The sequence below is a fragment of the Lytechinus variegatus genome, chromosome 4 (genome assembly GCF_018143015.1).
Source record: "Lytechinus variegatus isolate NC3 chromosome 4, Lvar_3.0, whole genome shotgun sequence".
Lineage (NCBI taxonomy): Eukaryota > Metazoa > Echinodermata > Echinoidea > Temnopleuroida > Toxopneustidae > Lytechinus > Lytechinus variegatus.
This window is the reverse complement of record NC_054743.1, coordinates 50,932,769-50,949,840: the sequence shown is the minus strand read 5'-3', so window position 1 is coordinate 50,949,840 and position 17,072 is coordinate 50,932,769. Positions and strand designations below refer to the sequence as shown.

Below are 17,072 nucleotides of genomic sequence, written 5' to 3'. Positions count from 1 at the left end.
CTAGGTAATTCTGTGCAAAATGATCCAATAGAAATGAAATAGGTCAACAAGCACCCCAGACCCAATTAGGGACAAAAGATGGATCTCTTTTGATACCCTCGTCACAATAACCAGAATAGTTTGAAATGGCTTTTATAACGAAGGATATTAACACCATACAAAGATAACTACTGAGAAAGATTGCGTTTTCCAGACATTTCAAAAGCCACAAGGACCTATGTCAAGGTCATATAGGCAGATATGAATAACAGGTGTGTTCACACTTATGTGATTTAATGCAGAATCAAATCATAAGTGCTTCTGTAGAGCTTTGAAAAAAAATCATGGGGTATGAAAACTGATAGCATACAATCTCAGAAATCCTTTAACCCACCTACCATGTATTAGCATGAACCTATACCAAATGGTGTTTAAGAAAAATCTCCATTCACTTTAAGTGCAAGTTTCTTTTTATAACAAACATGTTGGTTAATAGGTTGACCGACTTAACATTTTTTTTGTAGAGTGTAGACCTAGATGTATGATATTGTATTCTCACTTTGGAATTATAACGTTCAGATTGATATTTTGGGTAGGCCTTGGACTGCGCATGAACTTGTTACAGGTATCAGAACACTTATTTTCAAGAAAAAGGGTGGTTTTGAAAGACTGGTCAATAGTCAATCGCGGAGTCAAACGTATTTAGGGTATGGTTTTTCCCCAAGCTTTTTCCCCAAACGTCATATTCTGGTGACAACTTGTTTAGGGGCCAAAATGTGTAAAAAAAAAAAAAAAAAGCCTGCAGAAACTGAAATAGGGGGGTATTTTGCACACAGAGAAAAAACTTGTTTGGGGTGTCTGGAAATAATTTGGTCACGCATGTGTACAGCAATACACTTGACTGGCCCCCCCTGAGGGTGGGGATTCAAAACCCTAACAGACAGGTTTAGATAGTTTTGTTATTTAGGCATATAGGCTACATTAAGTTCACATTGTACTGCCCTCTGTATGGGACTTTAAGCCATAGGTTCCCTAGCTGCCTAGCTTGACTACATTCACACACACACACATAATGTATGATTGCTCAGTGCATGTACCGTCTACTCTGAGTAGTTCTCCTAGGTCCATGGTCTGATAAATCACAACACAAAGCGACCCCCATTCACCCAATTCAAAATGCTGTCCGAGATGTCATATTCCACAATGGGAACACAACAACCAGAGAGACTGCGAAGAATGGGTTCTGCAGATGCGGGGCAGTTGAATTCCAGGGTCAATTATATGGGTTTGTTGCGTATCGACCATTTCTTGTATGAATCTAGGTTGGGTTTAGACATGAGCATTACGAGGCATATATATATCTATGTGGTTATTGCAGAAGCAATGATATCAGGAAGCTATCGGGCCGAACCAAAATCCCTCTCATCCTATCGACGCTGACTCTGGAGTCACGCAAGCCCGCGGAGGATTAGTCCGCAGTATCTGGTCACTGCTCCCAAAGCTTCCATCATCGTTTCTAATCGGGTTCTAGCCTAGAGTTTAAATTTGAATCCAAGTTATCCATGCTTTTAGATATTTTGGGAGTCTTCGGCTGCGGAGTTTACATACATGTATTTCTTGAACAAGCTAGTGGCATACATTTGAAAAGAGAAGAATTTGATAAAGTATTGAAACGATTACTAGGATTGTAATCGTAAGTTTATGTTTGCAGTAGTATGGTGACCTACTTAATCCACCTTCAATAGAAATTTTGGTTTCAAGTTAAAGTTTAGTTGGTTTAATATATTTTAATTTTCTTTGTCTAGAAACAAAGGAAAGGAAATGTAGGTTTCTTTGGAATTCAACACTCAAAAACATTTTCCCGATTCTTATTTGAAGGTCAGAACTGAACATGCTGGATTCTCATAATGCAATGATATATGTATTGCAGAATGAAACTCATTTCTGTGAAATGCGCAATGACTAACGGGCACCCTGTTCTATATATATATAGAACAGGGTGCCCGTTAGTCAATTGCATTTCACAGATATGAGTTTCATTCTGCAAAAAAAAATAAGAGTTCAGGGATTGCCTTTCTTAGATTGACTTCCAGGAAATGAAGCAGAAGCCCACCTTCAACAGATTGATCTCTTTTGCCTCGTATTGACTGCACTTCCTCATGAAATAACAAAATGGTGTACCTCAAGGTTATCTTTTATACCCTGTATTCATCTATTCAAATTTTGTTCTCATCCCTACCAATTATTTCCCTTCCTCTCTATTTTCCTCTGTCCCTCTGCCAAACCATCCCCCATCTTTCTCTCTCTCCTTTTACCCCTCACTTCGTCATCCTTTCTTTACCTCTCCAGATATTTTTTCATCTCTGATAATCTTTGATATCATTCCCCCTCCTCTATATCTCTTTCTCTGTTGTTAGGTTCTTGTCCCCTCCCCCCTCTTTCCTGTCTTCTGTTTTAATTTTTCTTTCTGTCCACACCCCCTCACTCCCTACTACTCCTTCATCCCCCCTTCTTTCTCTCTCTCTCTCTCTTTTGCCCATCCCCCCCCCCCCCGGATTCTCTCCGTCTCCCTCTATCTCCTCACGAAATTAAGAAGAAAAGTCAATGGTCTGCTCAGGAAGCCAGGTAGAGCGCGAGGGCAGCCAAAGCTATGTGTGTTAAGCTCATTAGGGAGTATATGTGCGTGCAAAGCAAGGTTTGTCCCATGTCAGCCTACTTTGTAATGCGACTTGCAGACTTACTGCTTGACATACAAGGGGGCAATACTTAACCGCTTCTTGCCAAAACCTCAAATAGCCTATGCCAGTGAAGGTATATCTCACTCTTGTGGAATAAATGTCATGCAATAATGTTTTATGAAGCATGATATACAGTCTTCTGCTGGGAACACAAGGAACAGAAAGAAAAAAGGATACATGGGGCAAAGGGAACTTCACCCCTCCCCCCCCCTACTTTCAGGATTTAGTGCATAAATCTGCAACATTAGATAAGCTTTAGCATATAAAGTGGATTTTCCAGGGATCCGTTCATTATTTTAGGGCTCTTTTTAGCATTTTTCTCGGGGGGGGGGGGGGTAAATTGAACCAAGCCCCATGTATTTTTTTTCCCTGAACCATATATGTATGTGAAAATATAATACTCCTGTACAGTCAGACAGTAATTTTTTATAATTAATCAGATATTCATTTCATACAGTATACATGTAGCTTATACTCTCTCTGAATTTGAAATACATTTGCCACTCTGACACAAAGTTATTTCTGTTTGTTTTGATTTGTTTGTTTTTTCTGCTACATTATATGTAAATGATAAACACATATTTGTGTTGTTATGGCATAAATTCAATATGAATATATATATATACATTCTATAAGATATCTAATAATGGATTCATAGGAACTAAATAGAAGAGGGTATTAATTCAAGGGTACATAGAAAGAAAATGAAATACAATATATTCATCAAATATTATTTATCTGGCAGTCAGCATCTCGGTTGGTTTCCTCCTGATTTCGGGGAAGCTTTGAGCCAAAGGGAGAGTAGCGCAGGAAACACCAATCAGAGGATAGTGGGTACATGCCAAAAATAAGGACACCACTAGCTAAATGAACATCAGACAAGTTGATTACAAAGAACACTTGCGCCCCTAAGAAATAGAACTACCGAGAACGACTCCAAGGGTGTCTTGAATGGTTTAGCTAGAATCACAGAAATTACTTAAAAATAAACATGCTGAAAGACAACAAAGTTGAACTAATTGAGATAATTCAAAATCTTGCAGTTTTCTCCCTCTTTTCAAGCTCAACCAACTAGTGCAAATCACAAACATTTTTGAGCAGGTTAAAGTGATAATAGGCCCGGCGCTCTACCCGAATCCTGTGCTTATTTGCTGATTTCTCAGCAATTACACAATTTCTTCCAGAATCCTTTGGCACATGCATTTTATTTATACAAACAGACACTTTGGTGGTCATTTCATTGGATTCTGTACGAACTCATTTTGATATCGTTACCAAAAATAGCATTTACCTTTAAAGTCTTACCAATAATTCTGACTTTTCAGTTATACATTTGATGTGAACTGTGCTTAAAGAAATCGTTGATTTCTTTTTAATCATAGGAATTGGAACAAACATATGAATCTACATTGGAGAAACCTTGCTCCTACTATCTCGACCGCATCTCCATTCTCGAAGCCAAGATAAATGCTCGAAAGGAAAGTTGTGACTTGAGAGATTAGCGGTGTAGGATGGAGAATGGCGTGGGCCTAGTGCAGTTACCGTGGCGACCTGGCAAGTCTAGACATTGATATATCGGATTGAATAAATGACAACATGTTTAGTTTGGGATTAAGCAGGAAATGGGGGGAGAAAAGAAGGTTCTATCCGCGTTTATCTCCAGAGGAAGAGGGGTTGAGGAGTTAAGGTGTAATACATCAGCAGGAGTAAGGCTCAGAATCTCTCTGTGGGGCCAATGACTCAGAGAGTAGTCTACATTACCAGACCAGCATAAACATTAGATGGAGATGACAGGCACGTTATGCCTCATGACAGCCAAAATTACCCCTCATACTTGCAAAATGGAATATTGGGGGGGGGATCTTTACTACAGTGACCCCATGATCTACCAGACACATTGACCCCCGGGATTTTAGAAAATCAACATTCTACATACATGTACATGTCCAGCAGAATAGTTGTACATCATAATTGGTCAATGAGCAAAAAAGAGTAGCCATTGATGTAAAAGAAATAGGGCCAAAAATTCAGCAATTGCCCCATTGTGGCAAAAGATAGCCCCTTAAAATAACTATTTTCTATCCTGCATTGATCAAACCCTGAGAGCCACAGACTCTTTTGTCTTCGAGCAGAGTCAGGTCTCATGCATAAAATATTTTAGGGTTCTCATGACTATGGATGCGACACTGACTCATGTCGTTGCAGTCGTAATAATAGTCGGACAAAGTTCCAGTGATAAGGAGGAGGACGTCCCAATAGGACGGTTTCATTCATATCCGAAACTGTGACTCACATCTAGTTGGAATGGTCTTGAAGATCTAGTAACCAAATTTTCCTTTAAAGGGGAATGAAACCCTTGGAACATTTGGACTTGTGTGGAAACAGAAAAATAAAAGAACAAGCACACAGAAAATTCAAGCGAAATCGGAAAAATAATGAGAAAGTTATGAGCATTTGAATATTGCAATCACTAATGCTATGGAGATCCTCCCATTGGCAATGCAAAAGAGATGTGATGTCACATGTGAACAACTTTCTTTTTGGTGGATTATAAACACCCCAAAAATGTCTCTGTTTGCTCTTTCTTATGGTGATGGAAACTCTTTATCCATATTTTCTCTGAAAATTGTATTACATGCCCTCCTATAGAAAGAATACATTATCTACTTAAAGAATACATGATCTTATGATACATTGTAGATGTGATAAAAAGAGGCAGTTTGAGTGAAATATATACAAAACTACAGGAAGAGTTGTTCGCAAATGACATCACACATCTTTGTCTCATTGCCAATGGGAGGATCTCCATAGCATTAGTGATCGCAATATTCAATAAGTCATAACTTTTCTCACTATTTGTCCGATTTTTTTTCAAACTTTCTTTGATCTGTTTCTTGGATTTTTCAGTTTTCACACAAGCTATCTTGTTCCAAATGTTTTCTTTTCCTTTAAGCTACAATAGTCTTTCTGGACTTCAATCAAATATCTCAGATATTACTATTTATCTGATCTATGTCAGTACAGGGGTTAGTTTCATAAAGCCGTTCATAAAGATAACCATGACTTCACAAATGAATGCACTTATAAATTGGTAATGGGTGAGCTTAAATTCTTTAGTTTTACCACAAAAAGGACAATAACTACGGGGGGGGGGAATTCCCATAAAGTCCCTTAAAGCTGTAATACAGAGCTAGCAAATTTTGGTTGGTGAGATCCACATTAAAGTACCCGGAAAGGTTTGGATTGGATCTCGAACTGAAACAACGTAGGATTAGTATATACATGTAAGTACAACTCAGAAAGGGTTTAAAGACATGATTTGAAATCTGAAAATTCAATTTACCCCCCCCCCACCCATTCCTCTGCCCTCGCTCTTCATCACAACATGTCTACATCTACCCCTGATAAATCTACCCCTGATAAATCTACACCTAATAAATCTACCCCTGATAAATCTACCCCTGATAAATCTACACCTAATAAATCTACCCCTGATAAATCTACCCCTGATAAATCTACACCTAATAAATCTACCCCTGATAAATCTTCACCTCATAAATCTACACCTGAAAATTCTACACCTGATAAATCTACCCCTGATAAATCTACACCTGATAAATCTACCCCTAATAAACAATCCATGATGTAAAACAACTGCATCAATACCACAAAGGGTGTCAAGAGCAATTCAAGTTTAGATGGTTTCAAGGTTGCCCCCACATTAAAAATATCTGGAACTAACTTGATGAAAGAATTTGGCCTAAACAAAAAAAATGCAATGAAAATAGTAAAGGGGTCAATAGATATTAGATGAGTTCAATCTCAACATTTTTCTTTTCCTCCATCCTCCCAAACCCCTCCATCCCACCCCGATCACTCTATTCTCCAAACCTGATGAAAAAGAAGCCTCAAGTATGAAATTGCATTATTTGAAAGAGGGTAAAAGGGACTTCCATTAATCAGATACATGTAATTTATGCCCCCATCATCATCATCATCACCACCATAATCATCATCACCACTACCACCACCATCATCTCAATATTAACATCACTATCATCATCACCACCACCATTACCACCACCATCATATATTACAATAAAAACTGCATTGATTAAAAACAAGGTCTACAGCAATGTAATTGTTGAGTCAAGGTTCCCCTCCTCCCCCCTCCTTATCCTTCGCTTATAAATTCCTCCCATCAATTTTCAAACCGCCTGTCTAATTAAAACATTAATATTGCAGTATAGCAAATTTATTGATAAAAAAATGATCACAAGCTTTTTTTATTTTACATAGTGACTGCGCTATATAAATGGTCTAATTATTATTATTATTATTTGCATGGTTCAAGGTTTCGTAGTCTCCCCAAGGCCCCACCCCAACGAACCTTTAATACTGGAACTAGGTACCTTGTAGAAAGCTTATAAATGGAAATTACAGAATTTTGTAGTCAACAACTGGTTAAAATCCCCACTCCCATATGATCTAAAAAATTTGGAGTGTAAACTCTAACTACAATAACATAAAAAAATGCATTTATAAAATTTCATTTATGAAAAAAAGGTCACAAGCAATTTAATTGCGATAGTTCAAGATTGTATATAGTCTGCTCAAGGTCTTTCCTCTGCAATAAATCTAAACTCCCGTTTCACGAGAGCAATGACTCACTATAAGAGATATACTGGTATAATCATATGAAATAAAAGATGGGTAGACAAGGCTAAACATTGCTGATTTATCTATGTTTATTCAGGAATTGTCAATATTATGTGTGAATTTATGTACATACTATCTTGAAAACGTGAATGCATATTGGTTCATTACTGTACTACGTTGTTTATTCACAGTTTTAGTAAAAATATCAGGCGTGCTGTATAGGCCTTACACAGATATCGTCCATTTACATGTACATTTATTTGCTGTAATGAAAACAAAATTAAATACATTGCATGAATGTATTTGCAATACATTTAAATTATTTTTTTAATTTCAATGTTGATGTGAGAATTCTAAACAACATGTTAAACATATTTTCTTTCCTTGATTCCCTTCCCCCTACCTCTTCTTCCGTTCTTTTTTCTGTCGCTCCCATTACTCTCTGCCAAGACCCCTGTACAAATCCCTTTACACCCCCAACCCCCCCCCCCCGGCTTCATTCTTCCCCCATCTCTTGTTCCCACCTCTCTCTCTCCCTCTCTCTCTCTCTCTCTCTCGCCCCTTCCATTCACTTCCATGGTTCAGATCTCGTACTCCTTGTCATATTGCCTTTCCTGTAAACATATCAACCCTCCTTTACAAAGGCCTTCCCCCTCATGTTTTCCCCTCTCCTCACCCCTCTCCATCTCTTCGTCCATTCTCTCTCTTCCTTTCACCCCACCGCCATGTACATGTATCTCGTACTCCTTGTCATGACCTATTTCCTCTAAACATCACCCCACCCCCCAAACATACCTTCCACCTCTTTTCCCCCTCTCCATCTTTTCTTCCATTCTCTCTCCTTTTACCCCATCGCCATGTATCTCGTACTCCTTGTCATAACCTCCTTCCTCTAAACATCACCCCCCCCTTTACATATACCTTCCATCTCTTTTTCCCCTCTCCTCACCCCTCCCATCTTTTCTTCCATTCTCTGTCTCTCTTCCTTTCACCCCATCGTCATGTATCTCGTACTCCTTGTCATAACCTCCTTTCTCTTAACATCACCCCACCCCCATGTACATATACCTTCAACCTCTTTTTCCCCCTCCCCTCACCCCTCTCCATCTTTTCTTCCATTCTGTCTCTCTTCCTTTCACCCCATCGCCATGTATCTTGTACTCCTTGTCATAACCTCCTTCCTCTTAACATCACCCCACCCCCATGTACATATACCTTCCACCTATTTTTTCCCTCTCCTCACCCCACCCATCTTTTCTTCCATTCTCTGTCTCTCTTCCTTTCACCCCATCGCCATGTATCTCGTACTCCTTGTCATAACCTCCTTTCTCTTAACATCACCCACCCCCATGTACATGTACCTTCCACCTCTTTTTCCCCTCCCCTCACCCCTCTCCATCTTTTCTTCCATTCTGTCTCTCTTCCTTTCACCCCATCGCCATGTATCTTGTACTCCTCGTCATAACCTCCTTCCTCTAAACATCACCCCACCCCCATGTACATGTACCTTCCACCTCTTTTTCCCCCTCCCCTCACCCCTCTCCATCTTTTCTTCCATTCTGTCTCTCTTCCTTTCACCCCATCGCCATGTATCTTGTACTCCTTGTCATAACCTCCTTCCTCTTAACATCACCCCACCCCCATGTACATGTACCTTCCACCTCTTTCCCCCCTCCCCTCACCCCTCTCCATCTTTTCTTCCATTCTGTCTCTCTTCCTTTCACCCCATCGCCATGTATCTTGTACTCCTTGTCATAACCTCCTTCCTCTTAACATCACCCCACCCCCATGTACATACACCTTCCACCTATTTTCCCCTCTCCTCACCCTACCCATCTTTTCTTCCATTCTCTGTCTCTCTTCCTTTCACCCCATCGCCATGTATCTCGTACTCCTTGTCATAACCTCCTTCCTCTAAACATCACCCCACCCCCATGTACATACACCTTCCACCTATTTTTTCCCTCTCCTCACCCTACCCATCTTTTCTTCCATTCTCTGTCTCTCTTCCTTTCACCCCATCGCCATGTATCTTGTACTCCTTGTCATAACCTCCTTCCTCTAAACATCACCCCACCCCCTTGTACATACACCTTCCACCTATTTTTCCCCCTCTCCTCACCCCACCCATCTTTTCTTCCATTCTCTGTCTCTCTTCCTTTCACCCCATCGCCATGTATCTCGTACTCCTTGTCATAACCTCCTTCCTCTAAACATCACCCCACCCCCATGTACATATACCTTCCACCTCTTTTTCCCCCTCCCCTCACCCCTCCCATCTTTTCTTCCATTCTCTGTCTCTCTTCCTTTCACCCCATCGCCATGTATCTTGTACTCCTTGTCATAACCTCCTTCCTCTAAACATCACCCCACCCCCTTGTACATACACCTTCCACCTCTTTTTCCCCCTCCCCTCACCCCTCCCATCTTTTCTTCCATTCTCTGTCTCTCTTCCTTTCACCCCATCGCCATGTATCTCGTACTCCTTGTCATAACCTCCTTCCTCTAAACATCACCCCCCCATGTACATATACCTTCCCCCTTTTTCCCCCTCCCCTCACCCCACCCATCTTTTCTTCCATTCTTTGTCTCTCTTCCTTTCACCCCATCGCCATGTATCTTGTACTCCTTGTCATAACCTCCTTCCTCTAAACATCACCCCCCCCCCATGTACATATACCTTCCCCCTTTTTCCCCCTCCCCTCACCCCACCCATCTTTTCTTCCATTCTCTATCTCTCTTCCTTTCACCCCATCGCCATGTATCTCGTACTCCTTGTCATAACCCCCTTCCTCTAAACATTACCCCACCCCCCTTCCACTTAACATGTACCTTCCACCTCTTTTTCCCCCTCTCCTCACCCCTCCCCACCTTTTCTTCCCTTCTCCCTCAATCTCTCTCCTCCCTCACTCACTCTCTCACCCCAAACCTCAGGCCTGCCGTATCCATGACAGTGCACTACCATCCATTCTCCCCGCACAGCAAAAAAAAAATCAACGACCTCCCATGCCATCCAAACTCCAGGTGCAAAGGCATACTATGCCCTCAGCCTGATCAAATGGCACAAACCATCGCCTTCATCTTCATTGGTTTAATATTATCATCTGCAAAAGAACAGGCTCGTTTCTGTGCATTTCAATTTAAACATAATAATGGCTGATGAACTATACATCCACTGTTTTTAGTCGATCCCTCCATTTTGCTCAGATTTTTATGAAGGAATAATTTTGCTTTACAAATTTGAATAGCATGTTTGGTCATACATGTAAGAGAAAAGCTCTCAACAGTAATGTACAGTCCTATGTAAAAATATGCTATACAAACAGTTTATGCATAGCAGTCTTTCAAAAATGTGGAGCAAATTGCGATGCGATACCAGGAAAACTATTCCCTGTATAATGTGTGTGATAATTTGCATAATTTGTATCATGATTTGTTATACTTTCATGAAAAATATCAAACATTGTACATACCTACCTCAATTTACATTGTTTGTATAAGCTTAATTTGCAAATGTCATTGTAATTTATTGATGACCACTTTATTTTGTTCAGTTGAAAATGAAATAAAACAACTTTGAACTTTTAATTTGACAAAATTTGAACATCCATGCATACCCTATATACCCATATGTGCCGGGCACTACTACATGTATAGAAAATATGGTTTAGTTGCATCACATTACACCTTACTGATGTTTTCTTGAGCACAGCTCGCCAATCTTCTCGACCTCTATAGAACCACATTCTTATTTAATTTCAAAAAGAATATGAATCAATCATTAAAACTACAGTATATATAGACAAAGAGAGAAAGTCCAAATATATCGCGTAGACACAAAAGAGAAAGGACACAGCCTGCACAAGTACCTAAAATGTACATGTATAATCATTTTTTGTATGACCAAGACTTCTGGCAAGTTCTAGACGAGAAATGAGTCTTTAGTCATTCAAAGTCTATTATTCCATAGAAGGATGAACCACTAGAATTATCTTTTATTCTCAAGCTCAAATTAATGAAAAAAAAAATACTTCAAGAGTTAAGCACAAGAGAAAATGAAAACACAAGCACTTTGTAATATCTTTAGCATGCATACATCAAAGTGCAATACTTGATGCAAAACTATGAACAGCCCCGGTATTTCCCCCTTCCCAAACAAAACTTTAAGAACTTTTGTACTTTTCTTACCTGGATTGAAGAATATGGTTGATTTCAGATACGCGAATTCTTTATCGTCGATCTCCAGTGTCTGACACTTTTGGAAAAACGCATTTAAAGTATCTATGTCCGACGTGGTGGGAATTCCTTGTGTTGCAATAATATATTTCAGTAGGGCGCCCTCACGACAATCCTTTTCTGAACAAGATCTGGCAACGGATGTCACCGTAGATGCGGGCTTATTATTTACATTGGTGGTATTATCTTGCAAGTCTTTGGGAAAAGAAACTTTTTCCACTTGTATGTGGAACTCACATTGCGCCATGGTTAGAATAAGGAGTTCTGACCAGCAGTGCTGGAGAAGTCGCACACGATCGCTCCGTGAGAGACACAGCACCGCGGGTAGATTCCGGATGAAATCCACGGTTTTGAGGAGGAGCTGGGCCGCGTATGGACACACCTCCTCCGCGTGTTTGAGTTTGATGATCGTGGGTAGAGTCTGCGTCAAGTGGGGCGCCCTCATTGTGCAATCCCATGAATATATTGCCTCCTGTTCCTTACCCCCGGCCTTCTCTTCTTCCGATTTAGGTTGACACACATCGTCCGTCGCTGCCGGATTCGGCGATGACGACGTTGCCGTGGTCGTCGATGTCCCTGATGATAATAACGTATATAGAATGCTGTGATGGTTCATCTTTTCCGGACAGTCACACTGTGACGTCGTCGTCGTTGTCGTATTGGAGGGATCGGCTTTGGCACTCATCATATATACAAAAAATTCGGTGGGATTTTTCGTTCTCTCCTTCCTTCCTCCTTGTCTACAGCGTCCTAGTTTGTGTCGTCTCTCCTCACTGGAGAAGGTCTGTAAACCGAGAAAAGATACATTCATTATGAACCTTTGGAAAGGATTGAACTTAGAAACATTCTTGGCTTGTGAGTTGCGAGTTATGGGCCATAAATAATCTAATTGCATTCCAAGTACACATAAATAAAAGTTTTTTGTATTTATTTGACACGTGAATACAGTTGCCAATATACATAGGAAAGACATTAAACTGGCATATAAACATACCATAAACAGTCAGAAGGATGAACAAACATAAATGTGTATGAGTGGGTAGGTCATTTAAGATTCATAAAGCAGTAAAATGTGTACACAAAGAGTGATAGAAATATGTTTGTAAGGGTGAGAGATCTAGACAGACAGGAATTAATACAGATCTTTACCCCAATTCAGAGGTACTTTGTCTGATCTTCTTTCTTATAAATTTCAACAATTTTTTAGTCTCTCTGTAAACAAAGACTTTTCACATAACAATAGATAATATTGAATGAATAATTTACAATGATAAACTGATACACAAAGAAGATTAGCTATGGTTTATACTTTATTCTAAATAGTACAGAGTGCGATGAACTTTTATTTTACATATAGGCCTACATGTAGAAAGCTAAAGGCCACCGCACACCTTACGACCCGACGGTCGCCGACTGGCTTGTGGCTGGGTGGGGGAGATGAATCGCAAGGCAGTCATAAGCCTCGACACCGCACACCTTGCGATCCGATCTGCGACTCACGCATGCGCTTTTTGCTTTTTGGCATAGCATCTGAGAAATTGCGCTTACTACTGCGTATACGCGTTGTTTATCATAATACGCATTATGCAACTCTGCTGTCTGATTGGCTGGAGGTTGGATTGAGCTTGCGATCCAGTCATAAGGATTCGACATGTCAAATCCTTCCGATTTTCCCTGCGACTTGTCTCTGACCAGTCTGCGATGCTCAAGCTGACAAGAACTGTGACGTCACATCTCCTCTTACCTAGTCGCAAGCCAGTCGCCGACCAGTCGGGTCGTAAGGTGTGCGGTGGCCTTAAGATATATGCTCCTACATGTAGGTCTGCAAGACGAGCAAACTTCATTTGATGATAATACACCTACAGGTATATAGACCCATTTCCAAAAACATAGAGTGCAGTATGCAGGGCAACAAAATAATAGATGAAAGGATAGATACACAGATACTGATGGAAAGGGACATGTACATGTATGCCTGCAGACAGATAGACAGACAGACAGACATACAGCGAGAGACAGACGGATAGACGGACAGACAGACAGCCAGATAGATAGACGGACAGACAGACAGCCAGATAGATAGATGGACAGATAGTGAGAGATGGCTAGATATATAGAGATAGATAGAAAGACAGACAGACAGACAGACAGACAGACAGACAGACAGACAGACAGATAGATAGATAGATAGATAGATAGATAGATAGATAGATAGACTGTACACACTGTACATACACAGAGCCAAGATATTATTACAGCTTTAACAATAATAAATAGTTAAAAAGATTTATAACTATTTTATAATTGCTACACTCTATATTTTAAGGATTTAAAATAAATCCAGATTGGCTTTAAATAGTGACCAACCAAATATTACATTATAAAGATTCAAAACATAAAGATTTAAAAATAAAGCTAAAAGATTTGAATTGACATCATTTGAAATATAAGAGGTAATCCTAAAACAATATTTTAAAAAATCCCAAATTAGGCTGCTCACAATATTTATTGGCAGCCAATCTGGATTTATTTTAAATCCTTTGAATTTAGAGTGTATAATTACATCACAATTGTTATTGCCATAATTATTGTATAATTGCTAATTATCATTGATTACCATCATCCTATACACACGGCTTGATTAAACCAATGCCATGAAACGCCATTGCCAGGGATAACATTTGATTGGCCTTATTGCTCCTCTCACTGACCTTTGAGATTTGTTGTGACCCCACCCCACTTATTAATATTTTTTATTTTTAAGTAGTGGTGGTGGTAGTAGTAGTAGTAGTAGTAGTAGCAGCAGCAGCAGCAGCAGCAGCAGCAGCAGTAGTAGTAGTAGTAGTAGTAGTAGTAGTAGTAGTAGTAGTAGAAGTGGTAGTAGTACTAGTAGCAGTGGTAGTAGTAGTAGTAGTAGAAGTGGTAGTAGTAGTAGTAGTAGTAGTAGTAGTAGTAGTAGTAGTAGAAGTAGTAGTAGTAGTAGTAGTAGTAGTAGTAGAAGTAGTAGAAGTAGTAGTAGAAGTAGTAGTAGTAGAAGTGGTAGTAGTACTAGTAGCAGTGGTACTAGAAGTGGTAGTGGTAGTAGTAGTAGTAGTAGTAGTAGTAGTAGAAGTAGTACTAGTAGTAGTAGTAGTAGTAGTAGTAGTAGTAGTAGTAGTAGTAGTAGTAGTATAGCAGGTAGTAGTAGTAGTATAATAGTAGTAGTAATAGTAGCGGTGGTAGTAGTATTAAAAGTAGTATAGTGGAAATATAAGTAGTGGTGGTAGTAGTAGTAGTAGTAGTAGTAGTAGTAGTAGTAGTAGTAGTAGTAGTAGTAGTAGTAGTAGTAGTAGTAGTAGTAGTAGTAGGTAGTAGTAGTAGTATAATAGTAGTAGTAATAGTAGCGGTGGTAGTAGTATTAAAAGTAGTATAGTGGAAATATAAGTAGTGGTGGTGGTAGTAGTAGTAGTAGTAGTAGTAGTAGTAGTAGTAGTAGTAGTAGTAGTAGTAGTAGTAGTAGTAGTAGTAGTAGTAGTAGTAGTACTGTTTAGTAGTAGTAGTAATCAAGAAATTGGAAGGAGAGGGGCAAATAAGTTTTTATAGGTAAAACTTTACGCCCACAAGGTATGTTACAAGGTATGTTAGAAGTAGTAGCAGTAGTAGTAGTAGTAGCAGTAGTAGTAGAGGTAGTAGTATATTCATCATCAGCATTTCCATTATTAGGTCTACACTATTTTCATAATAATGATTATTCTATGATAATGATGATTACTGTTATTGTTATCATTATTTTTGTTGTTCTGTTGTTATATTATCATATTCATCATCATCATCATTGTTGTTTTTGTTGTATTTATTATTGATGTTGTTTTATCATTTTCACAGAAAATGAAAGATGCACAATGATCAACATAGTCTTTTACTATATAGTTATCTTTTTATGGTCTCATGAATATGCTTTATTTGAAATGAGTCTGTGGGAGCAAAATCTGATATTGTGCACACAACTTACCACAAGTAGCTTGTCAGGTCCTGCTTGGTCAAAGATGTGACTTATGAAATATAAACATTCATCATTACAGCCCTCCCCCCCCCCCATACCCATTTTTCTCAAATGTAACATTTATGCTCGCTATGGCGGCAATGGACAGCCTACATGGTGCAAGCATAGGCCTACATACAACTCAAAGTAATGAATATTCATCAGTTTAATTGAGACAATTGAACAAACAATCAAGTACACTTGGGTTTATTTTAGGTCAACATCAATTCAAGGTATAACATTGGTCCCTGGGAGTTAAGGATACATGTATCATTATACGTTCCTGCAAAAACGGAGTGGCATTTTCACAAGAGAAATGCAGTGGACCTGTAATATGCAGAGCCGGTGTCTCTCGGCCGACTATCGCTGCCTACTCTCGCCCCTCGTTCACGTTCAATATCAAAGCCGTGTTTACAATTGAAACCATACAGTGACGCTGTCGCACGCGCCGATATCACATAATCTTTCTCCTTCAGCTTCATTTAACACGCTATGCAAAGACATCTACTTAAATAAGTACAAGCTTACGGATCATACTTTACCTTATCTCTTGGTCCAGATATACGGGAAATATTCCTTTAAATCACATTTGTACTACGCGTTCGTTTCACGGAGAGCGATTATTGCATAAAATCTCACTTCATACCGCGTCGATCGTTTGGACTTGTACGTTGAGAAGTGAATGGGGGTTTGCGTACAATATATCTATACAGTATGCACGCATATCGGAGACATGTGTTTGTAGTTTTTTCCCCCATGAAATATTGCCTTTCGATTCAGAGTTCATTACCCCTGACCCATTTAGAATCTGCGCGCTGATTGGCTAATGCCAGGAATTGCCTGAGGACTTCACGCAAGCCGATTGGTGAAATGTATAGATGACGGAATAATGGCTTCTGGCCCCTAAACGAGCACAAACCGCCAAGCACAAAATTTCCAAGGCAGTAAGTTTGCAGACAAACTGGAATATTACGAATTTACACGCATGCAGGGGCCTCAATTCTACTTCAAATATATTTCTTTGGCGTTGATTTGTGAGAGAGAAAAAGGGGGAAAACTTAGGAAATGCCAGTCAAATTTGTGAGTGGAAATTGAACAAACCATCAAGTATCATTTTCATGGTCAACAAATTTAGCATCTGTAATACAACACCATCCCTGTAGGCCTATAATGTTAGCCTGACGGGCGTTGTTAGATTGTGTAAAGTATATCTCGCAAGGGTTTTCCAACTGACAGTGATATAGGGTATAATAATTACAAAAAGGGAAACATAAAGAAATGAATTCGACCTTTCTTTATTCAAGCCCTAGGGAGATGACACAGCAATATAGAAAGCATTTGAGCATAAAGTTGCATAAGATATTTATTTCTTCTTGCGGTGAACTATTACACTTCGAAAACTTTTTTATGACCAAAGAAAAAAAATGGTAGAAGTTGGG

At 39.4% G+C, this 17,072-nt stretch overlaps 1 protein-coding gene across 1 annotated transcript; it reads right to left on the bottom strand.

The window, feature by feature from the left end:
- Positions 1–10,684: 10,684 nt before the first annotated feature.
- On the bottom strand, positions 10,685–16,410 carry LOC121414261 (nuclear receptor subfamily 0 group B member 1-like). Its single transcript, XM_041607378.1, has 2 exons — positions 16,176–16,410; positions 10,685–12,396 (listed from the first exon to the last, which is right to left on the bottom strand). Exon 2 carries the CDS (start codon positions 12,298–12,300, stop codon positions 11,416–11,418), a length of 885 nt encoding a protein of 294 aa, XP_041463312.1. The 5' UTR covers positions 12,301–12,396; positions 16,176–16,410; the 3' UTR covers positions 10,685–11,415.
- Between the last annotated feature and the right edge of the window lie 662 nt (positions 16,411–17,072).